Source organism: Poecilia reticulata, linkage group LG14, assembly GCF_000633615.1.
Source record: "Poecilia reticulata strain Guanapo linkage group LG14, Guppy_female_1.0+MT, whole genome shotgun sequence".
In the NCBI taxonomy this organism is placed as follows: domain Eukaryota; kingdom Metazoa; phylum Chordata; class Actinopteri; order Cyprinodontiformes; family Poeciliidae; genus Poecilia; species Poecilia reticulata.
The window spans coordinates 6,131,763-6,155,189 of NC_024344.1; the positions used below are offsets into that span (position 1 = coordinate 6,131,763).

At 39.3% G+C, this 23,427-nt stretch overlaps 2 protein-coding genes across 3 annotated transcripts; both read left to right on the forward strand.

Annotated features, from left to right (window-relative positions):
- Window positions 1–1,581: 1,581 nt before the first annotated feature.
- Window positions 1,582–16,871, forward strand: scaf4a (SR-related CTD-associated factor 4a). Of its 2 annotated transcripts, none has more exons than XM_008427228.2 (19): window positions 1,582–1,770; window positions 4,276–4,359; window positions 4,484–4,528; window positions 4,627–4,788; window positions 4,874–5,006; window positions 5,149–5,285; window positions 5,379–5,585; window positions 5,931–6,016; window positions 6,103–6,187; window positions 6,588–6,764; window positions 7,313–7,386; window positions 7,474–7,664; window positions 7,827–7,927; window positions 10,801–10,914; window positions 11,004–11,160; window positions 11,437–11,564; window positions 13,034–13,187; window positions 13,296–13,451; window positions 13,560–16,871. In XM_008427228.2, exons 1-19 carry the CDS (start codon window positions 1,741–1,743, stop codon window positions 15,041–15,043), a joined length of 3,705 nt encoding a protein of 1,234 aa, XP_008425450.1. In that variant the 5' UTR covers window positions 1,582–1,740; the 3' UTR covers window positions 15,044–16,871. The 2 variants fall into 2 exon arrangements, with proteins under 2 accessions (XP_008425450.1, XP_008425451.1); XM_008427229.2 differs by having other exon boundaries at window positions 5,934–6,016.
- A 1,475-nt stretch (window positions 16,872–18,346) lies between these two features.
- sod1 (superoxide dismutase 1, soluble) lies at window positions 18,347–20,875 on the forward strand. The gene is made up of 5 exons (XM_008427227.1): window positions 18,347–18,482; window positions 19,563–19,659; window positions 19,782–19,851; window positions 20,294–20,411; window positions 20,505–20,875. Exons 1-5 carry the CDS (start codon window positions 18,411–18,413, stop codon window positions 20,610–20,612), a joined length of 465 nt encoding a protein of 154 aa, XP_008425449.1. The 5' UTR covers window positions 18,347–18,410; the 3' UTR covers window positions 20,613–20,875.
- The last annotated feature ends 2,552 nt before the right edge of the window (window positions 20,876–23,427 follow it).

Here is a 23,427-nt window from a genome sequence, read left to right on the forward strand (position 1 = left end):
GACATAATAAAGATATGGAGCGTACAAGTACGACATCTTTTGGAGACTTTTTGCACTACAATAAAATGCAGCGCAGTCGTCTTGGGTGAAATTCAATCTATATCCGTTTTGTAATTGTCTTGACACAAGGGCCTCAAGCATCTCATCGATTAGACCTGCATTAGCCCTTAAAACAAAGCATTTGATCTTCCCACGGGGTAAAATGTGTTACAATTTTCTGCACGTCTTTTGTGTCTGTAGCTTTTTAAACACCTTGCTCTAAGATGACTATTACACAGGCAGACCTACTTTCAAAAGTAGATGAAGGCAAATTTTATGGAAGGAACAGTAAAAAAAATAGATGCTTCCTGAGTTGAGAGTTAGATACTGATATTTGCTGAATAAATCAAAGTTCTTGCTGTAAAAGCCATTATTGTTGGATTTCAGACTGTATGGGTAAAACATCCTTGTGGATTTTAAAAATAATTCTGTTTTTGAGTCACAGCTGTGAGGAGCGTCCTCGAAGAAAGACCTTGTGTTGCAGGAACAGAGATCGCAAAATCGTTTGCATTCATATCTGTGGGGAACTGTGGCACTAGTGCTTATGGAGTAATTTCTTCTGTTACTGTTTGGCTTCACAGCAGATACTGTGCCTTGTAAAATTCATTTTACAACTTGCATGTTGTAACTGCATACCTTGATGTATTGATTTGAAATTTTTTGTGATGAATCACGACAAATTGATGCAAAATTGTGAAGTGAAACAAATAGTAAACATGATTTTCAAGTAATGTTTTAGAAATAAAGGTGGCAAGAAAAATTGTTCAATGCCTTTACTCTGATAGCTCTAAAATACAATCTAGTATAATCTGCCATTTCAGATTAGCAGTGACTTTTCTTTCACCCACCCTCAAATAGAGGTTGGCTCTCTTAAACTCTCTACTAAAAGTTGTGAAGCAGATTTTTCCACTTAAGTTGTGAATCTATCCCATATTACTAAAGAGTGTTTCTCTGACTATTACTGGCTGTTTCTCAGATTATTCCTCTTCTTGCTTTACCTACCAAGTTTAGATGATCAACCATGTGATAATAGCTAAACTGTCTATTCTAATGCACTATGAGTATAATTATTTTATGATAAAAATGAGGCAGTGTACTTGAAGTTTACTTTTTCTAAGCTAAACCTTACATACGTCAGAGCAGTATAGTGAAGTATTCTTGGCTTTTCTTGAAAAGTATATAGATAAGGCTTAGACTAAGTACATTAATACTAAGGTTTGCACTTATACTTTAATACTAAAACCTTTACTTGTATCATTCTTGGTATATTTCTATCAATTAATTTTTTGATTCCTAAAATGTGCAGTTTTCTTGTACCTATTTTCACAAAGAAGGACTTCAATTCTCAGCTGGAGACACTATATTGTTTAAATGTTTTAAGCAAATGCATACTTTTACCCCTACCATTTTTGACAAATAAAAACTTGCTAAGTGAACTTACAATTAAACTATTAAAACGATTCATATTCTTTTTTCAGGCAGCACAGTAAGTGAAGTGGAAGTACCCTGCCACCTAGTGGACAAACCCAAGAACAACACCACCGAATCCCATCATGCTTTGCTGTGCCCGCCGACCCAACGCGAGGCTAACTGGCGTTAGCTACCGGGGAGCGGACATGTTGTTCCGTCCTTTCCTGGAATAAACATCGCTTTGACCAGGATTTCTGGAGTAAAGGGAGAAGCCAGGTGCATCTGGCAATCATGGAGGCCGTGAACGCCTTTAACCAGGAGGTAAGCTGCACGTTGGGCTCGCTCAGAATCTGAAGTCACCGTGGCTGGTGGATGTGGTCACAGCAGTGCTGTGATGCTGTGTAGCTAACCGAGCAGGTCGGACGAGGGGGCCTGCTAGCCGTTGGACTTTCTTGGTGTTTTTGTAATTGGGTTAATGTTAGTGTTGCGCTTCGTCAACTGGGGTGGTATGACATTGAATAGCAGGATGCCTTACTCTAGTGCAATAAGAAGCCACTCGGTTATCTCAGAAAACAGAGTAAACATTGGTACCATGATCCTCCGTGATGCTAATGGGAGTGAATTGGTCCCAAACACTGCTGCTGGTAACAGTACGATTAGCAAACATACTCTCCAGTTAACACAGTGATGCAAACGGACTGCAGGCCTACAGGGGTTTTATTGTTGCTAATTTGAAATAATAAACATGCGAGGTGTTTCTCAAAGAGCAGACACGGTAAGTTTCTTTGAGGCCTGTTCATGCTGTTGGAAGCCCAGTCAGAACCTGCAATGTCTGTTACTCAGTAAGCTTTACCTTAACACGGTTATCAAAGCTGGAGCCTATATACTTAATCTATTATTGAGGCTCAAATTGACCTCTTGCAAGATATTTATCTTCGAAGTTGTTGCCATTCCTGCGATCTTTGCAATCTTTGCAGTATTTGTTGTCTCACCTGAAGCAAAATTACAGCTGTAAGAATACTAGGGTATGGTTAAAAGGGCAAATCATAGACTTTATTTTCTGTCGTGTGATGCTGAAAGTGTGGGTTTGTGTGTCAGATTTTATGCATCTCCTTCTACCTTAGATAAGTGGCTATTTTGCTTTCAGATGATGTATGAGATTATCTCCTCTTTTAGGGGCGTTCATTATGAAAAATGAATCTATAATGATTTTCTTTTACTCTAAAATCAGGATTTGCTTTGCTACAGTTACTTTGAGATTCACACGATATCACAGAAACGTGTAGAAGTATTACTGTTTTGTGATGCCACAGTAATTAAACCAAAATGTATTACGCTATTTAATTCTGATTATTTAAGCCAGGAAAATCAACAATAAAATAATGACATAATCACAGTTGGAGTAATTTTCTATACAGAATAACATTTATTTACTTTTCTATTTTGATGGACACTTTGACTGGTTGGCTCTCCTTAAATTTCAACACCATGACTGTGTGTGTGTGTTTTTTTATTTTTATCTCTGACTATATTTCCAAAAAGAACACAAGGAAAAAGTATTGGTGCCTTCTTTCAGCCAGCTGACTGGCAGGGCTCAGCAACAAGTAGGTTGCTTTGGGCTCTCTATATATCTGAGTTAAACTCTAATCTGTAACCAAAACTTTTTTAAAAACAGAATGAAGCGTATACGCACAAACCTGGTTAGCCAGTCCAGTTTACAGTAGCCAGTTTTAGAGTTGCTCTCCTGCTTTGGGTTTTATCTCTTTAAAGGTGAATCAAGTTAGTAGAAAAATATAAAGATGGTGAGACAAGACAATATATACTGGTCATTTATTTTGCAGACTGTGAATAGGGACAATTTAAAGGTATGTTGAGATTTTAAAATGTTAGTTTCTAACATTCAGTGGTGACTTTCTAGAGGTTCAAAGTCCTGTTAATGAGTTGGTGGAGAAAAGGTTTGTGTCACCTAAGTTTTCTCAGGCTGCATGGAGTGCAGAATAATGCAGCACTGCCCCTCCCCCACCTATTGCACATGGCAAGGCCTAAGCGAAACTACTACATTTTCCCCTCACTTACAAAACAGAGAAATGTGTTTGAAAACTCTGGTTGTGAGAAACATGGACGGTTTTGGTGTGAAATCTAAAGTAGCACCACTGATGTCTCCCATTAATCTGTTGCTGTTTTATTATTATTATTATTATTATTATTATTATTATTATTATTATTATTATTATTATTATTTTTGAGGATATCTGGTAGGGGGGAATCCATGATATTTTATCTCATTGATATTATATGGTGAGAAACTCATTCAGGCTCTTGGCTAACTGTGTTATTACAATATCAGTACAAATCTTAACCACTAAACTGAACAGATAGTTTCAGTCCCAGGTAGCTCAGATTATTATTTAAGAGCCATGTTTAACAGTACATTAAATTCAGAATATTTTTTCAGTTTCATTTTAAAACATTTCAAGCAGCACATAATAAAAAAAAGTAAATATTTGTCTCCGTTTATTGACAAAACCTGATAAAACCACCACACGAGATATAAAAAAATGTGCGTAGTAATCAATAATGGCAACAGATAAGAGATTTTTGAGGAAACAAATTTATATTTTAGAAAGTTTAATTACATTTAGGTCCAACACATTTGCCTGTAAAGTAATACAGCCTTATTTTAGTGTATCATGTGAAAAACGGACGTACTTCAATAAAATAAGAATTTGACCTGAAACTCATTTATTTTCGCTCCATTTGGTGTTGTCCATTCTACTGTTTCATGATTTTCCATCTCATCCTTTCATTATCTTTTCCACTCTGCAGTTATTCTCCTTGATGGACTCCAAGCCTCCTATATCTCGAGCAAAGATGATCTCCATCACCAAATCAGCCATAAAAGCTATGAAAGTAAGTAACAGTTTTTTATGTGCTGTATATTTTTGTGTTCATGTTTTCTGCTTTTAAAAATAGGTTTGCATTTCTTTTAGCCTCCATTAAGCTGAAAACACTCATTTGATCCCTTTTTTTTCAGCTCTACAAACACGTGGTCCAGATTGTGGAAAAATTTATCAAAAAGGTAAGTCTGGTTTTGTTATTTGAAAAGCACTTTTTTTTTCCTCTCAACAAACATAAGTAATTTAAAGGTATTTGTCTCCTTGGTCTTGATTCCTCCAGTGTAAGCCAGAGTATAAAGTTGCTGGCTTGTATGTGGTTGATTCCATTGTGAGGCAGTCCAGGCACCAGTTCGGACCAGACAAAGACGTGTTTGGTCCGAGGTTCACCAAAAATATCACAGGAACCTTCGAGAACCTTTGTCTCTGTCCCATAGAGGACCGGGTAAGAGTGGAAAAAAAAAATCTTCTGAAAGGCTGGAAAATTTTCTGGAATGATGCTTCATTTCTTTTCTTTTCTTTGTTTGTAGAGTAAGATTGTGCGGGTTTTGAACCTGTGGCAGAAGAACGGAGTGTTTAAGATTGAGGTTATTCAGCCGCTCTTGGATATGGCTGCAGGTTCTGGCAGTGGTGCTGCTTCCATCACACACACAGAAGAGCCAGGTGAGTTGTAATTTAAGTCCTTTTTAAATCCCACGTTATAGAAACAGTTTTATCTCTAAAGTATTTTTACTGAATGAGCATTTGCACCTTTAAAAACATGTTTGTGCCACCTATAAACACTCCCAACTGTCTCATCATTTAGGTTCACCACCATCTCCAGCCAAAGAGCCTGTTACCGTAGTAACAGCCAACTCCACCCCAACAGCCGCTCCTCCACTACACAACTCTGACGCCTTTGCTGCCGTTGCACAGCTCTTCCAGTCTTCGCAGGGCCAGCAGGTGTGTTTACACCCATGGAAACCTGACATAGCTTCATTCATTTGCTTTCTGTTGTCGTCATGGAAACTTCTGACTCTACTTTGTATTTCTTAGCTCCAGCAGATGCTCCAGAACTTTCAGCAGCAGGCGGTGAAGCCTGAAACCAACACTCAGCCTCTTCTGCCGACCGCTCAAATGCCAGTTCAAAGCGCGCCTACTGGCCTGGCTGCGGCTGCTGCTGCGCCTCACCTCTCCTCGCCTCAGCCTCCTCCACCCGTCCACTCCACCCAGTCGGTCCAGCAAAAGACCGCTTTTGACATGGTGACAGATATTTGCATTCTAGCCCGTACTGCCTTGCAGAGTATTTATACGCCTTGAACTTTTTCAGTTTTCCGCTAATTTAAATGGAATTTGCTGGGGTTTTATGTTATTGATAGACACAAAGTAGTGGAGGATGCATGGCTTTTAAATTTGTGACAAATAAACAAACCAACAACACTCTGAATGCACACTTTTCAGATTTAAAAAAAATCTTTTATAAGCCATGTTTACAAAAAAAGACTTCAGAGTCCAGTGTTTGGAATTTGTTTTAATTTTTTTTGTAAAAACCAAACTAAAAAAACTGTAATTTAGAATTTACAGCTTGATTTTCTGTCTTTCCTTCAGAAGTTGCTGGATCGTTTTGACTACGATGATGAACCAGAAGTTGGAGAGGAAACTAAAAAGGATGAAGCCTCCTCCCAGCCCTCTTTGTGAGTCCCCACCCTCATTCTGAGTAGCATAGCCTTTACAAATAACATCAAGGGGGATTAATAATGATGCATTTTTCTTATCGCAGTATGCAACAACCTCCAGTCTTTCCTCAGCACATGGAGCACTTTAATACACAGATGATGAATCTCTCACAAGACATCACACAGCAGGTAGTAACGCTGGACTTTCATTGTTCATTTTTATTTTATTTTTTACACCAGATGTTTTAAGGTGTGAACATCAGTTAATGGAGATGGAAAAGAATTGCATTCTTTATCAAACAAGTGGATTAAATGTTTTGATGTACTGAAAGAAATAACTGTACAGTAGGTCTGACTGATTTAAAATTTTGTTTAAGGTAAACACTCAAAAATATCTTGAGAATTTCTTTAGTCAGGATCTGCCACTCAGGAATATTTTATATTTTTGTTTAATATGAGGTGGTGTTACTACTCATCAATTTAACAGATACCTTTAAGAAGACAAAAGTGAATAAAATCTGAACAAATCTAATTCTGATGTAAGATGCAAGGATTGGTATTGGATATTAATTACAGATCTCTTCTTTAGGTTTCGGTGCCTCCTAATGGTCAGCTGCAGGGTGGTGTTGTTCTGCCAGGACAAGGCTACCCTGTTGCCATGCCATCAATGGGGCACGCTCTTCCAGGGCACCACATTCCCGGTTCAACTGGGCTTCCAGGCTTCCCAGGGATATACCCTCCTCAAAACGCTGCCCAGCAACAACAGGTAGGTTTCCAGCCATCAGAGGTCATTAATTCTAGCAGGAGCAGAGGAAGAGTCATCTAGGTGCAGTGAAACACTTTTTCCCTTGATTTAAATAAGAGACAAATATCATTACAGAGATTAGAAACAGTCTTCAAAATCTTATTTTAGCGATTAACATAGAAGATGCTAATCGCCATCTTTGTGTGTACTCTGTGTAGATGCTTAACTAGATTCAAAGGCTTACAAATGGCTGACAAAATTTCCAATTTTCAAGTGTGAGCTTTATAAGCCAGAAAATCAAACCTACAGCCTTCTTGGTACCTGCTGAAAGTCTTTTATCTCTCTTGCAGCCTGAAGTGATGTTCTTCAAAATCATTGTTTTCTTTTAAATAGATTTGAACAAGTTTTAGTTTTAGATTCATGTTTTTCTTCAAACTGAGAAACAGTTCAGTAACATAAATCTAATTCCTTGACTTTTAAGATAAATTAATAAACGTTAAATATTAATCAAGAACTGGTTTGGTCATCTTCTGATTCATTGATTTTTTTTTTTTTCATCTTTTCACCAGGACTCCTCAGTGGATATGGACCATTCATCAATGAGAGATGGCCGGCATGGTCGACGGTCCCACTCAGGCTCAAGGTAAAGTCTGAAATGGATGCTAAGTATTTTTATGACAATCTGCCAAAAAGAAGTTTCCTGGTAACAAAGCTTCCTTTGTCTACACAGATCTCCAAAGAGGAGAAGGTCTCGGTCCAGTTCCCGCTCCCGACGGTCCAGGCACAGGCGATCTCGCTCCCGCTCCAGAGATCGTCGCCACCACTCACCTCGCTCTCGCTCACAGGAGCGCCGGGAGAGAGAGAGAGAAAGAGAGCGGCGGCAGAAAGGCCTTCCGCCTCCCAAGAACGAGACTCTGAGCAGTGAGTCATCACCTAGGTTACGGAGGAGATTATTTATCACAGGAATGATTGAAATCTGCACTTATTTGTCCTTTTTTCCCTCCTGCGAACGAAAGAATTTGTTTAAATCTTTTAACTTGAAATATTGCCAAATTTCTTGCTTGATGTATTTTTCCTCTTTAGTTTGTAGTACTACACTGTGGGTGGGTCAGCTGGACAAGAGAACTCAACAGCAAGACGTCGCCTCGTTGCTTGAAGAGTTTGGACAGATTGAATCTATAAATGTAAGTTGATTTGTTTGGATCAGATATATTTAATCTTAAAACAGTAATTTGTGTGCTTTAGAATTTCAATGTTTTTAACTTAGTTACTTAATGGACACTGATAAGTCCTGCTTTGTATTTATTTTAAGTTTATAGAAGATTTATTATTCAACCAGCAGCTGTAATCAGAAGGTTCCCCACTTAATCTTGATTATTTGCCCAGAAAGAGCAAATAATTGGCTCATATCACATTTTTTTCCCTAGAAACACTAGCAATGATCTACATCGAGGTTTCTGTTAGGCCCACAGGTATAAAAGCTACTATCAAAGAAGAAGTTTTATAATTTCAGGTTCATTTTGATTGTTCATAAAAACCAATGACAGTCAGCAGAATAAAGCTGCATTTCTTTTAAAAACATTTTCTAACAACAACTTTGCTTCCATAAGCCTCTTGGCAGTCAGATTTATAATTTTTTTATTTATTTTTCATTTAAAAGTTTTTTTTTGTAACTTTATTTAAACAGGAAGGATCCCTGAAATTCACAATCTCACTTGGATGGAGTGTAGCTGAGAAATCATTAAAATATAACTCTTCTTTTAAAAAAAATTATATATCACAAAATTGCCTACAAGGTCATAATCCCCCGGGCCGTAAATTTTTACTTATTTAGTATCTTCTAGTGCATTTAATTGTTGTTTGCTTTTTTTCTTTGTTTTTAAACTGTAAAACACTTCATGTCCAATACATCTTGTAACTGTCGTCAATGCAATTTCAATGTGTGCAATATCACAGTTATAAAAGTCTACTTGGATGCGTTATTTGGTAGGTTATAATTAAGCTGTTATGTGTTCAAACCCCATTTGTCAATATTGGCCAATTAGATTTTTTATGCCCTCACCTGAGGGCAAAACAGTACAAAATTGAATTAATCCTGAAGAAGCTTCCCCATAAACCACATCTCTGTTAAATGTTGATTATGCCGTGCCTGTGACAGTAGCGCTTAAAGATGATGTTTGTATTGTTAGGTACTTTACCTTTATACTGTTATCTTTAAGAAATATTGTTCCTTTGTTGTCATTAGACAGTCCTTGCTCAGTTAATTGATTTGTCAGACAGAAAAAACTGGTTCTCATATGGTTATTAATAGAGATGTGCCGATCAGGTTTTTTCCTGCCGATTCCAATCACCCATGAGGGCCGATCACTGATAACAATCACATAATTATTTTTTTAATCATAAGCACTACGGTTACATTATGTGGAAAAAGGAACCATGAATTAACCTTAATTTAGATAAAAGCTTTTAAATAGCTTTTTCCAAGAAAAAAAAACAAAACAAAACAAAACAGGCATTCTGCAAATTGTACTGCTATCAGTAATACTATCTTTAACAGACTGAAAACATATGAAGGCTCTGAAGAGGCTAAATAATGTAAAGAGTGTTAGAGATTTTTTGGTATTATCATTTTGTTGTTACTTTAGTTCATATTCAGTCTGATGTTAGAGCAGATTAAAATGTTCTCTTCTTTAGTGTGTGTATTAACTGACCTGGGGGGTCACAGCTGCCTGTTCATCTTCAGGTGAAACAGTTTGACCAAGATTTGAACCGGGCTCAGGCCGTAAATCAGATATCGCATCTGGAACTGGGTTGCTAGTTGTTTAGGTAAATTGTTTTACGACCTTTGCTGTGTTTAGGTAAAATGTTTTACGACCTTTGCTGTTTTTTCTCTGCTGTCTAKCTTGCCTATCCTCCCTCTTTGAAGTTTGAAAATAAAAGACAAGCTTTACCCAAAGATTTTCAGAACGCTCTATGAACAGCTCGGAGGAGCAATTGATAGAGTTTGTTCTCCTTTGCAAAGTTTGTCATAAAATTCATATACGTTGTCTGTGGTTCTTTTATGTAGGTTCTAGGAAAATACCTATCAAAGAGTCAAAGTAAAACCTCTCAACATTGCCAAAAGATTCAAGTATAAAACTTAACATTCAAAGGCAAATACAAGTTCCATTACAATAAACAATCCTGACTGAGTTACTGAATGAAAACTTCCTGATAGCATGGCGGCTAGCTGATTACTGCTAGTTCTGAGTGGCTGTATCTGACTGAGCGGAGTAATTATGCAGAACAGGGAGGAGATTGATTATTTTTTCAGAGATTATTTGTTAGGACAGCGAAAGTTTTACATATGTAAAATGTATTTTTTTAAGTTAGATGCTGCAGCTTTAAACAGARGTTTGGTGTGAGAGTCACTACCAGGTGGAGCAGAAGCGGCGCTCCGTCTGTGAAATGTTACTACCTGTAGCGCGTAGCAGCGGTTCAACAKYGAGAGCAGAACCAGCGTCTTACATCGCAGCTCGAAGACTTAAATAATTTTGCGGGTTATTTGTTTAGCTTTCTGACCGTTATGCTAATCCGGGTGAGTGTTTGTAGCTGTGTGCTGCTTTATCTGCTATCTGATCCTCCATATGACTTTTTTACTGCAGTGAGCCTCAATGTAGCCAAACTACATTGTACTTAAACAGTGGCATTGTTTAAGTATGCCATTGTTTTTATGCCATATTAGATTCGTCGTGTTGATGCATTTAGACGTGCTTCAATTTTCCGCTGCAACACGCAAACTTCCCCATTCACTCAGTGCSTTATAGTTCCACATCGCTTAGGATTTGTTGCTGTGCGTTTGCGCAGTGTGAAGGAAAGAGGAGACCAGCTGCACAGGCAGGCTGCGAAATGAGATGCAGGTGATCGGTTTGTGTGATCGGCAACAAGAGACCGTGATCGGCGATCACCGATCATACACGTTTTCATGGAAATCGGCCGATTATGATCGGTGGCCGATCGATCGGCACACCTTTCTTTAGTTATTAACCATTTTTTGTTTTTCTCTGTCATTTCTCAGATGATTCCTCCAAGAGGCTGTGCTTACATTGTCATGATACACAGGCAAGATGCTTACAGAGCATTGCAGAAACTCAGTAGAGGATCGTCAAAAGTTAACCAGAAAGCAATTAAGGTGGGTCTTATTTATTTTGTCTCTGCATATGCTACTGAGAAAAAATTCTGGAAACAAATCCAAATTTAAATCAAATTATTTCCTACCAGATTGCTTGGGCTTTGAACAAGGGTATAAAGCCTGATTTTAAACAGTACTGGGATGTGGAGCTGGGTGTCACCTACGTACCCTGGTCTAAAGTCAGAGAGGACCAGTTAGAGGAGCTGAAGGAGGGAGGAATGCTGGATATGGATACCTTATCACCAGGTAAAAAAACAACTAATGTAGGATAAATATTTATGTTCAAAATGACTGAACCAGAACAACACATTTTCTCCTCAGTATATATTTTGAGACTTGAGACTAATTTTGTTTTAGCTAATGTGACTGGACAGTCAAAAAAAAAAAAAAAAAAAAAAAAAAAAAACTAAATTCACACACATATCTTTATTCCTAATTTAACAATCCGGATTTACAGTTTACCATTTACTAAATTTAGTTAGCTTTATTACTTAGTAATTACTATCATGACTGACTTTGCAGACTGGAGCAGCATGAGAAAGACCTTCGACCACCTTGAGGAACCCACACACAATGGCCGTTCTGAGCAACAGCAGTCCGAGGAGGCACAAGTCTTACCGATGGCTGTTGCAGCTTCTCATCCTGTACAAGTAAGGAACACAGACGGCCAATGCAAGGCATGGCTGTTTGCCTGCTCACAGCAGAGCAGGAAACCCTATTGGTTTTACTCTGTTTATCCATTCTTCTTATGTTTTTCCACTGGAAGTCACACTGGACCCTACACCCTAAAAATTACAACTTTATTTGGTATCCAGGTTCAGTATCCACAACGGGACTCGGATACAAATATTTAGCCACATTCGCCTGTAGGTGGCGCTATGGTAGAAAATACATGTTTCAGCTTATAACTCCGAAACCAGAAGTCACGTTTACAAAATTGATGTGGGCAAAGTTTCTTAGAAAGATTCTCCAACAGATGTTCCACTGTGCTGTGTCAAAAATTGTGGATCTGGAATATTTTTCACCAGGGAAGCAAGAAAATTGCATTAGCCAAAACCAATCTCGCCCCGTACCATCAATTCTGAGAAAAAAGAAACATGTCACATTATGTGCTAAGGAAGAAACAAAAAGAAGGTTATCGTGGAAATTTTATTTATTTTTTTCCCCAATTACGATGTAATAGCTGATTAAACATCACTACACACGTTGCTACAAAACTAAATTGTTCATAATTTTGAAACTGTAAAAAAATCCACCAATTTCTTTCTTCAACTACAAACACAATATTGACAATGGCTAGCTAGTTTTCTTTCCAATGTCCACCTCTGGGTGGCGCTGGAAAATTGCAAAATTTGTCATGCAAAAACTGCTTATTTTCACCAAGCTTTACACATGCCTCCACTGCATTGGTCTTAAATATATGATCATGGTTCCTTTAAAAAAAAAAAATCTGAGAAATGCTTCATTTGGACAATGTTTTTATTTGAGTTCTCCCACAACGCATCACGCAACGTTTTTCATTTGACAGCGATCATCTCGTGTCACGTGAACCCTGTTGTTTTTACTTCACTTTTCCATTCTTCTTCTTATGTTTCTCTGCTAAAACTTGTACTGCAACCTACCCTCCAAATCGTTTTACAACTTGTATTTGGTATCCGTGTTCATTATCCACACCGCTACTCAGATACAAATATTCAGCCACATTCACCTGTAAGTGGTGCTGTGGTAGGAAATATGTGTTTCAGATTATAACTCCAAAACTAGAAGGCACATTATTTTCAGGACTGTCCTGCATTTGAAACATTTCGGGACAGAAAACCGTCCTGCTGAATTGCCGTCTTGGTCGACACACGCAGATCGCTAACAACGCTGAGGAAGATGGGAAACACATTGGGGGTTGAAACCTGTTGGGTTATATTATAACTGCTTACAGTTATAGTTGAAATTATTAGTTTTTTATATTTGAAATGTTTTTTTTTTATAAATTATGGTTCAGCTGAAGTAAGAGACCCATATTTCAGTCAGTTACTATAGTCCTTCACAAAATGGGTTTTATTTTGCTTAGTGTTACCTAATGTTTACATGGCACTGGTCGAATTATCTGTATTCATTTTCTCAGGTCCCTTCATTGCAGCAGCCAATGGTTGCTATGGGTTCCCTGCAACCTCCGGTCTTTCCTGGCCCAATTGGGATGCCTCCACCTGGCTTTGCTCCAGGCATTCCCCTTCCTCCTTTCATCAGACCTGGCTTTAACCCGTTGCAAATGCCTCCAGGTAGCTGCCAATAATCTTTTACTATTTGCAGTAGTTTTAAAAACTAGGATGCGTGTCTTTCACTCTGGTCAAAGTGAATCTTAATGGGTTTCGCTGCTATATCCCCAGGTTTTCCTGCCTCGGGACCTATGCCCCTCGGTCCAATACCTCCTTCCAAAGGTGGAGTTGATGACCCGCCTCAAGACCCAGCAGGTCAGGGCGCCAAGAAAAATGATGAGGTCCTGGAGGGTCCAAACTTATTTAACCACCAAATGGGGCACATGGGTTAGTAATTTTGTTTCCCTTCGGTTGACTAAAGAAAAAAATAATGGGGTTTGAGCTATTTAGTAACTTAAACACAGCGATCTTAACTACTTGTGGTTTTCCCAACAGGACCTCCAGGAGGTTTTCCAGGTGGACCTCTAACTAATTCTACTGGTGGTCACCCCGTTGGTCTTCTTGTAGGACATCCCGGCGGTCCTCCGGTCGGACATCCCGGCGGTCCTCCGGTCGGACATCTTGGTGGTCCCTCAGCCGGACATCTCGGCGGTCCTCCGGTCGGACATCTCGCCGGTCCCTCAGGCGGACATCTCGGCGGTCCCCCAGTCGGACATCCCGGCGGTCCCCCAGCCGGACATCCCGGCGGGCCCCCAGTCGGACATCCCGGCGGTCCTCCAGCCGGACATCCCGGCGGTCCTCCAGCCGGACATCCCGGCGGGCCCCAAGTCGGACATTCTAGCGGACCCCAAGTCGGACATCCCGGGGGACCCCAAGTCGGACCTCCAGGTCCAGGTGGACACCCTGGAAACATCCAGTCCCCTCTTGGGGGTCTACTAGGTGCCCGACCTGGTATGATGCCACTCCAGCGCCCCCAGGGTCCACCACCGTCACACATGCAACGTTTCCCTCCACCCCAAGGGCAAAGACCACCTCACCCCAACGTGCCCCCTGGCCCGCCACAGTTGATACCCAGGGGGCCACATCCTCAAATGATGCGCCACGAGCCGCCACAACCTAAAGGAGGATTTGGGATGCCCCCTCCACATAATATGAGAGGTCCCTTCCCTCGAGGACATGTCCCGCCCCCTCAAGGTCCTGCCCCGTTTACAAGACCAGGTGGTCCTAGAAGCTTCGAAGGGCAGGAGGAAATGGAAGACCGACCGCTCAGGGGTGACAGGCCAGGATTCAGGGATCGAGAACAGGAGAGGGACAGAGACTGGGATCGAGACAGAGACAGAGAGAGGGACAGAGGGTTTGGAGGGGGAAGACGTTTTGGTGATGGAGGCAGAGGAGGGGGTAGTGACAAAATGGATGGGCGGGACAGGCTCGGAGGTTGGCAGGAAGATGTAGGAAATTCCCGTGGGGGCGGATGGGAGAGAGACAGAGACCGAGATCGGGACAGAGATAGACGGGACTGGAGAGAGAGGCGAGGCAGCCTCGATAGAGACAGAGATCGAGGCCGCAGTGACGATGGGGAGAGAGATCGAGGCAGAGCGGAGGGAGGAGAAAGAAGCAGAGGAGAAGGAGGCAGCCGGGACAAAACCAGAGCGCCTGAAGTCAAAGCAGACAAACCGAGACGGTCGGAGCGACGAGAGAGGACGTCGCGGTGGGATAAAGATGATCGACTGGCCGAACTGGAAAACATGGACAAATTTCGGAGCTCTAACAGCACGGAGCAACCAGGTGGGACTCCTCTGGTTACGGTGGAAACCAGGAAAGAGCCAAATGGGGAAGCCACTAAAAAGAAGGAAGAGTCAGAACATTTACTCGCCGGACTGATTCCAGCTGCTGATAATCCCCAATCCTCCAAGTCTAAAGAGCCGGCTCAAAATGTGTCCACAGCAACAAAAGAAGAAAAAGATGCTGCAGCATCTTAGACCTTCAACCTGTGACTGCTGTGAATGAGGGAAACTCCGAAAAATGTTTTGTTCACTGTAATAGTCTGAGTTCTAACTAGTGACTGTTGGTCAGATGATCGTTGACAGTTCCTGGGCGGTAACACATCTCCCACCACGTTGTCAAACAAATGAAACCAGATCTGTTGAAACATCACGTTACGAGTATAATCTGGCCTGGCATTTTGGTTTCATTTTGATCAATAGTTGGATATTTACTTGTTTTTTTTAATTAAAATAGTTTGTACACAGATGAGGGAAATTATTGTTGTTCCACTTTTATTCATACTCTCATGTCATCACCTTGAGGAAGGAGCTTCTCAACAACAAATAAGTTCTGTTATGGATTCACTTTTAAAATCTGCAACACTGAAAACGATCTAAATTGAATGTATTGTAATGGTGGCTTCAATCTTTTTTCCTTATCACTGCATATGGCATTTTTACCACCAAAAGACGGAATCTAATGATTTTATGAATTAACTAGCTCAAAGGATTTTATTTCTATTTGACGGCATTACCACAAGTGTTTCTTTTATTTTGTTTACTTTTAAGGCAAAAACAAGGAAAATATGACTAATTAGAGAAATACACGTGATGTAAAAAATTAAGAAGTTTTACCATCTTTTACATATTCAAGAATATAATCTAATGCTACATAAATGAACATTGGCCATGATTCAGCTAGGATATTTCCATTAAAAATAGTTTCCAGAACTGGAACTATGAACAACAGCTATTAAAAAAAACGTCAGAAAAAAGAAAACGGTTTGATTTGTCAAAAAGACAAAATTTTGTCAAAAATGTTGATACATTTTGGATATTTTGGTGGTCAAATATTAAATGTTTGCAAGTTAAATGTCATAGGAAACATAAGGATGCCTAATTTTTCCCCTCCAAGTTTATAAATTTTCTGCTGCTATTTTAAATTTTTATAATTGTTAAAACAAATGGCTAAAAACACAGGTTTGGTTTCAATCTGTAAAAAAGAGACAAGTTTGATTTGTAAGAAATTTAAAACAAAGATGTATGCTATCAATGTTAAAAGAAGACTAAAGAAAATTGTTGAATTACCTCACCTTTCTGTTGCCTGCTTTATTTTCTTTATTTTCTTTTTTATAAGCTTTATGATTTTTACTGTTGAGCAAGTGGTGATTGTCAGATTTGTCCCCTTTCAGCACAGTTGTCTGTCAAACTCAAAACTATTTTTCAAAAACAACCTAGTTTCCCAATTGAAAACACACCATATAACATTACAAATTTCTTTTATTTTGAAGCCCAGAATCAACAATCTGATAATTTTACACTGAGTTGTGTAAAGCAGAAATGCTGAAAAATGAAGGCCGCTGCCTAGGACACTGCTGTAAATATGCTTTTGCCACTGATGACTTTAAGGTTTAATGGTAATAGTTGTTAATATTCTGTGATTTGCGTATCTGAAACACATTGACACAAAAAGAACCACAGATACAGGTTGCTTTAACGTTTTTAACTCCTAGTGGTTTGGAAAATGACAGATGTTTCTATGGTTTCTTTTCAATATGGAAGACATGGACATGAAATCGTCAACATTTCAGCCATAGGAACTTGTTTTTAATAAACTATTTTTGTACCAAATGTTTTTTTTCCTTCTTTTAACCTGTGCCTAACTCTTGATTATATATTTGTTTTTGTTCAGCTTTGTCAGATAAATGCTCAAGTGTGAAATATGTAACCTGCCTGTGCAAGTTTTTGGACTAAGCTTCGTGGTTAAAAATAATAACATGATCCTTCATTAAAAGTGAGGTCTTATCATAAAAGGCTAATTGGATGTTCAGCTCCTCTGATTGTTTTTTTTTCTCAGATTCTTGCAATAATTTGATCAAATTTATATATTTCACTATTTGAGAATGCTTAAAACTTTTCCAGAGTTATTTAAATTGCTCTATCAAGGATGACATAAACTATTAGAGATTTCTTTTAAGTTTTTTTTTTGACAACTTATTTATGCACTATACCTTGTGAAAGTATTCATAACTTCCATGTATTTTATCTTTTGACTGCTTCATTGTAATACATAAACATGCTTCAATCTAAACCATTACAATACATTTAGGTTCATTTTGTTCAAAAGTGAACCTCTGCCTGCCTCTGTCTTAGAATATTTGCACCCTCCACGTTTTTTCCCTTTCAGGACGGACCTGTATTTGGCCCCAGCCATCTCTATCGACTCTTACAGGTTCTCTTGTCTCGTGCTAAACAAAAACACCCCAACAAAATTATTCTTCCATGTTTCACAGAGGGGTTGGTTTGTTCAGAGCGGTGATGTTAATTTTTCTGTCGCACGTCATTTTGTGTGCAAGCAAAAAAAATGTTGATTTGCCGTCATCTGAGCAGAGCACACTCTTTACATTTTGGCTGTATCTGCCGTGGATCAGCGGTTCCCAGCCCTGTCCTGTGGCACTCTGCATGTTTTAAATGTCTCCCTGAAGCACACCTGACTTCAAGTGGATGGCTCAGGAGAACTAGACAGTCAAATGATTTGAATCATTTGTGCAGGGAGCTTTAAAACTATGCAGGCAAGTGGGTTTTTAGGACCAGGCTTGTGGAGCACCAATTAATGCCTTGAAATAATTGGGGTTCTGTTTCTTTAAAACTCTCCTGTTCTTTCCTACACTTTGTCTTCAGCTCTCTTCATCACAATGTTTCTCCGTTAAACCTTTACCAGTGTTTCACTGAGAAGGTTCATATGAAATGGCAGATGTGCAGTTCCACCATGGTTTTGGTCATTGCTGCTGGCGCTAGTCTGGAGGAACTGAGTGGGAGAGTTGCGGAGGGAGGAGTGCTCCATGAGGCTGAAATTCGGTTTGGAGACTGCAGGAGCTGCATAGAAAAGGCGTCGTTTGGTGAGACCGAGTCGTTTGCACACTTGGATGGCTGCCACAGGAGATTAAACCATTTCTCAAACATGCATGAAAGAATCAAAGCAACACGCCAAGAATGTTTTGAGGGAATAACGTAACATGAGGTAAAGCTAAAAATGAAAAATAAGGTAGATTTTGCAATACTACCAAGTTTGTAGTTTTCAACAAGTATGAAAAATTAATTTTTTGTGACATGTGGTACCAACATAGGCAAAAAATACATGTATTCTTTCTAGAAATAAGTTTTATAGACTTAAACCACATTCATCAACCTGGCTTCTGGAGACTTTTTTCATACAAGATTGCGACCAATCAAAATATCCCTTCTTAATCTATTGGTTATCTGCGATATAAGCCCGCCCATTACGTTCATTGACGCAGCGTTTATTCAGTTGGCCGTCTGCTCCTTGTGATAGTAAGTCTGGTGAGGCCTGATTGCTGCAGAAATGGTGCTCAAAGCCGTGTGTGTCCTAAAAGGAGCTGGGGAGACCACTGGGACGGTTCATTTTGAGCAGGAGGTAAACGTGCTGCAGGTGTAATAATTAGAAAGTTGTCAGCTTTAAAGGAAAAAAAAGAAATTTAACGTTTTTTTTTTGTCGGGTGCTTTAGCTTTGTAATGCTACGGAGGCTAACTTTCATTCACAGGTTAGCTAATGCTTACGGTTTCAAGGAGATACGTCTTGTTTGTTGTCGCCCACCACGTCCCCATGCTTTATCTAAGTTTTTAATCGGAGCTAATCAAGTTTGTCGTAGATTTGCGTAGTTTCCCAACACTTAACTCGATGCAAATTAGCTTTCGAGTGTGTTCTGCAAAACAAACGCAAAGTGCACATGTCTGTCTGTATGCTATTTTTCACTCTTTATTCACAGCAGCGCTTAATTACCCAGCTAATATTGCTGAAATCAAAGGCTGCTACCTTTGAACATTTTCGGGCTGGGAGTGGTAATTATTTACCGCGTAGACGCCTGTTGCGTAAGTTGGACATTAGCTCACTGCTAGTCGCTCACTGCTAGTGGTTGTTTCTTAATCACGCCCCAGTCATTCGTAACGGTGTTTAACTATTGTGCGTTGATTTTTACGTAACCACACTCAAAAGCTGCTGCTTGGGCCTCACAGCTGGGTGATATGAAAGTGTCCGTTGTGATTTTTCTGCCGAGTCATTCCCTCACCCCGTCATGGATCGAGTCACCACTTCGTACCCGCTTTTTGTCCCCCAAGCGTTTCTCTCTACTAGTTTCTCGCATAAATATGACTAAAGTTTTGAATGCGCAATGTCATGGTGCACTTTACACATGTGCATCGATGCTGTGCATGACATGACTCCACATTTTTACTTGTAGTTTTGTTAATATTACATTTGGGTATAGTATTTGAACCTCTAGTTGACCATAAACTTGACTGTCTTGTAATATTGTGATTATTTGACTGGAGGCGTTGCAGACAGGATCTTGTTGTAATATGGATAATGGAAAACCTCTCACTGTGGTTTGAACGTGTGTTTTCAAGACAGTCAGTTAAATTTGCTTTGTGGGTAATTAATCAGTGCTGCCTGCCTCTGACAGCTCTTTTGTGCACATTGTTGCTGTTTAATCCCCAGAATGAGTCGGCTCCTGTGAAGGTTACTGGAGAAATCGGTGGCCTCACACCTGGTGAGCATGGTTTCCATGTCCATGCTTTTGGAGATAACACAAATGGTGAGTGTGTGTTTTTTTTGTTTGTTTTTTTTTTTGTTTTTTTTTTTTAAGTTCTGCTTAAATAAAGAGGTGCTTTCCACTGGAGATCTACAGGATTTAATATTGTATTTTCTCGTTTCCAGGGTGCATCAGTGCAGGGCCACACTACAATCCCTTTTCAAAGAACCATGGTGGTCCAACTGATGCAGAACGGTAAGTTAATCCAGGGAAAATGAGCAGAGACGTGTTTAGTGAGATGTGCCTGCCTGGTAATGGAATAGATATTGATAATTTTTATACATGCTAAAATGGGAGGGAAAAAAAAATCTAGACCACCTGTTTTTGTTAATTGGATATCTATCTAATTCAAGTTGGTCAGGTTATTGATGTATTGAGCAGTGAGGAAAAAGTTGCTGCCTGCTGCTTTTCCAGCCTAAATGAAACTGAGGCTTTAAATACTGATGCTATGATGTGGTTTTCAACAATTGTAGAAAAATACACAAAGAATTAATGCTTTGTGCCACATTTTTTTCACAATGGCTATCAGGTGGTACTAAAACACTTGTACTTATTTTTATGTTTATAAAATACCTTAAATGAATTTGAGAGAGATTACACCGGGCTAAGAACTGGAGTTTTACGTTTCTCCAATTAGACATGTTGGAGACTTGGGGAATGTGACTGCTGGAGCCGACAATATAGCCAAGATTGACATCAAAGACAGTTTGATCAAGCTCTCAGGGCCCGACTCCATTATTGGCAGAACTATGGTGGTAAGTCACTTTCATCTCTTTTTACATTAATGCCTAGATCCCCCCCCCCACCCCCCCATGTCACAGACTCTGTAAATCTGCTTATTCTGTTAGATCCATGAGAAGGCTGATGATCTTGGAAAAGGAGGAAATGAAGAAAGCCTTAAGACGGGTAACGCTGGCGGGCGCCTGGCCTGTGGAGTTATTGGCATCGCCCAGTAAATCGAGTTCTCAAAATGAAGCACTTAAAATTTCCCCAAGGCACTTAATGAGACCAACATAGCTATTAGATGTAACCTTGTTCTCTTCAGAACTGTGTGGGCTTTTGACTTGTTTGATAGTTTAGCCACTCTGTCCTATCTGTTCCTATTGGAAGTTGTCTGAATGGGGTCTGTCTGCCAAATAGCTTTGGCCCAGAAGAATTGGTAACGCACAAGTCATTTATAAATGTATTCTATTGCATAATAAATATTTCTTCAGATTCATGTTTGCAATCGTCATGTTTTTCAGTATTCAGACTTCATGATTGAAGAAGTGATGTACGTGAGTTTTTTTTCTGTCACGTACAACTTGTTTTGCAAACCCTGTAAACGACTGCCCAACAAAAATACTGCCCAACACGTATTTTGTTGCTGCTGTTATACTGCAGAATATTTCAGTTGGTTTGGGTTCTGACCCAAGTGGATTTTATATTGTCATGTGGTCCTGGGTTCAAAATCAGTGACTACCTTAACAGTTACTACTGCAGGGTATTTCTTTATGGGTAGGTTAATGGTGCAACAGCAATTCAGCCGTTTCACTTCATATTGGTCAGTGCTAAACTTTGAGATCAACCATGTTTCTTGAATCCATTTCAGTATGGCCTTAAAGGATTCTGAATAGCACTCATTTGGGTGAGTTCACTTAATGCCATAATTTAGTTAATGCCATTACCTAATGTGTGTGTTTTCCAGGGGCAAAGTGCCATTTTTATAGCAGTCATTTAACTGTTACCTGCAGTTGTTATAAAAATGCAGGTAACATTTTAGTTATGAGTTATATATCAAATATAACTCAAAAGAAAGCTCTGAGGGATGTTGGCATGTAAAGAAACTTATCGCTTCAGAAATTAAAGAAGCCTTATTTTTGCTTTTTCAGTGCTTATAGTACAATTGTCACTTTATAGATATGAGGAAGTTGCATTCATTGTTATCTGCTAGCGAGAGTCGGAGGGATTCTGACTATCTGCAGCAACTACATTGCATTAAACTTGATTGTCCTCTAGAGGGCGTTGCTAAACCGAATTGAAACTATATCACTAATCTGATATTCAATATCCATCGAGTATATAAAGAGTATTTTGATTTCCTCATTAGTAATTATTTGTGATTTAAAAAATTACATTCCAGCAAAGCATTTACTAACATTTTTTTTGTAGCATTTTATTGTTACATGTTACATCAACTTGTGTTATACTAAAAAAAAATATCACTGTTGCACATTTGATTTCAAGACAATCTTGGACCATGCTGCCATTTTGTGACGCACTGTATAGTTGGAAAGTTCAGATTTATTTTTAAAATTCATCCTGTAAATTGAGCAGCTGAACCCCATTGGGACCAAAACATGCAAGGTGGCTTGCATCTGTGTATACAAACTTCACACCCATCACTTCTTTCAGATAGCTGGTGGATGACATCTGAAATCACCTTCTCTGAATGCTTCTTTACACATGAGTGGAGGCTGCCTGTAAATTGATATGGCTCTGATCTTCAAGGAAATTTAAAGATGAGGGAACCCTTTAGGTTTTTCAGAAGAAAAACTGGGGGCACCAAAAACATCTTGTATGAACATACAATATATCCTATTTTACATTTAAGAAGTGCCTAGATCAGGTTATAAACAAAATATCCACAACACTTACAATCTTAAAGAATGGAAATGAACTTGCTTTTGTCTACTTAATGTTCAATAATGGTTACAAAATGTTGCTTTAGAGGAACATAATGCTTGTCACTGAAAGGTTATATTTGTGTGAAGTACCTGCAGTGATGGAGCCCTTAGTCAGGAACTTGAAACCAGGTCAAAACTAAGGGGAAATGGGTGTATTTGTGTTGACAGATGCAGCCAGCGAAGAAAAAAGATGGGCTGACTGCAAAAGCAGGTAAAAATAGCCTGGAAGTGAAGGTGATGAATAATAGAGACTATAAGTGCAGCTGACAGTGAAGTAAAGGGATCACGACAGCAGTCAAACAAAACCTAGTATAAAGGTGAGTTATAACAGAAATGTGTAGAATATAACGAGTAATGGATGGGAACTCCAGCTTTCCATTGGTGGAAGAGTTTGCTGAACCCTTTATTTTAAAATGCACATTTTAACTTTGGTATTTTATACATGCATTTTATGAGAAAAATATTTAGCCGTCTTCCTCATAGCTTAAATGAAAGGCGGTCCTTAGAAAGCTGAAAGTCTTGAGGTTGCCAATGTCTGAGCAAAATGTGGCAAGGAAACAGATGTAGGAATGTTTGGTTCATTGTTAGTTTTTAACTTGCCGCTTGGCAAACATCGGCCATCTCATTTAAATCCAGCTGAAACAGTTTTTCTACAACTACACAGAAATAAAAACTGTTCCATACAAAAGTCCACATTTCATTGGCCGTTATCAGTTCAAAGTGAAGGTGTTGATCTTACATAAACATGACTCAGGTCAGCATCATTCCTACATGTTACATCAGCAGATGACGGAGTCTCTTACCAGCATGTGTGTATTGTTGTTATGCATTTTGGCGGGGAAATGTCAGGTTTATTTTTATATTCATAAGCATGCAGCTTTGGGCTTCCAGTGCTGGGAAGAACCAGTGGGGTCACATTTCTGAAGACGTCTTCTAATTCTTCACACTCACCTCTTCAGCTCTTTAAGGACATTCTTTTCTTGAAAGGTAAGCTGTGTTCTGAAATGAAAATAAAGACATCCTCCATGCTTCTTAAAAGTTGGCATCCAGGTTACGATAAAGTTCAATGTGCTCTTCAGACTTGTATATTTTCTTGCTTACTCTC

What these genes read in the sequence shown, in the direction of transcription:
- scaf4a (XM_008427228.2), top strand. Translation starts at nt 1,741, where the DNA reads ATGGAGGCCGTGAACGCCTTTAACCAGGAG. An exon ending in CACAAGACATCACACAGCAG is followed by an intron (nt 6,188 to 6,587) that starts GTAGTAACGCTG and finishes TCTCTTCTTTAG; the next exon opens with GTTTCGGTGCCTCCTAATGG. An exon ending in TTAACCAGAAAGCAATTAAG is followed by an intron (nt 10,915 to 11,003) that starts GTGGGTCTTATT and finishes ATTTCCTACCAG; the next exon opens with ATTGCTTGGGCTTTGAACAA.
- sod1 (XM_008427227.1), top strand. Translation starts at nt 18,411, where the DNA reads ATGGTGCTCAAAGCCGTGTGTGTCCTAAAAGGAGCTGGGGAGACCACT. An exon ending in GGTCCAACTGATGCAGAACG is followed by an intron (nt 19,852 to 20,293) that starts GTAAGTTAATCC and finishes TTCTCCAATTAG; the next exon opens with ACATGTTGGAGACTTGGGGA. An exon ending in TTATTGGCAGAACTATGGTG is followed by an intron (nt 20,412 to 20,504) that starts GTAAGTCACTTT and finishes TTATTCTGTTAG; the next exon opens with ATCCATGAGAAGGCTGATGA.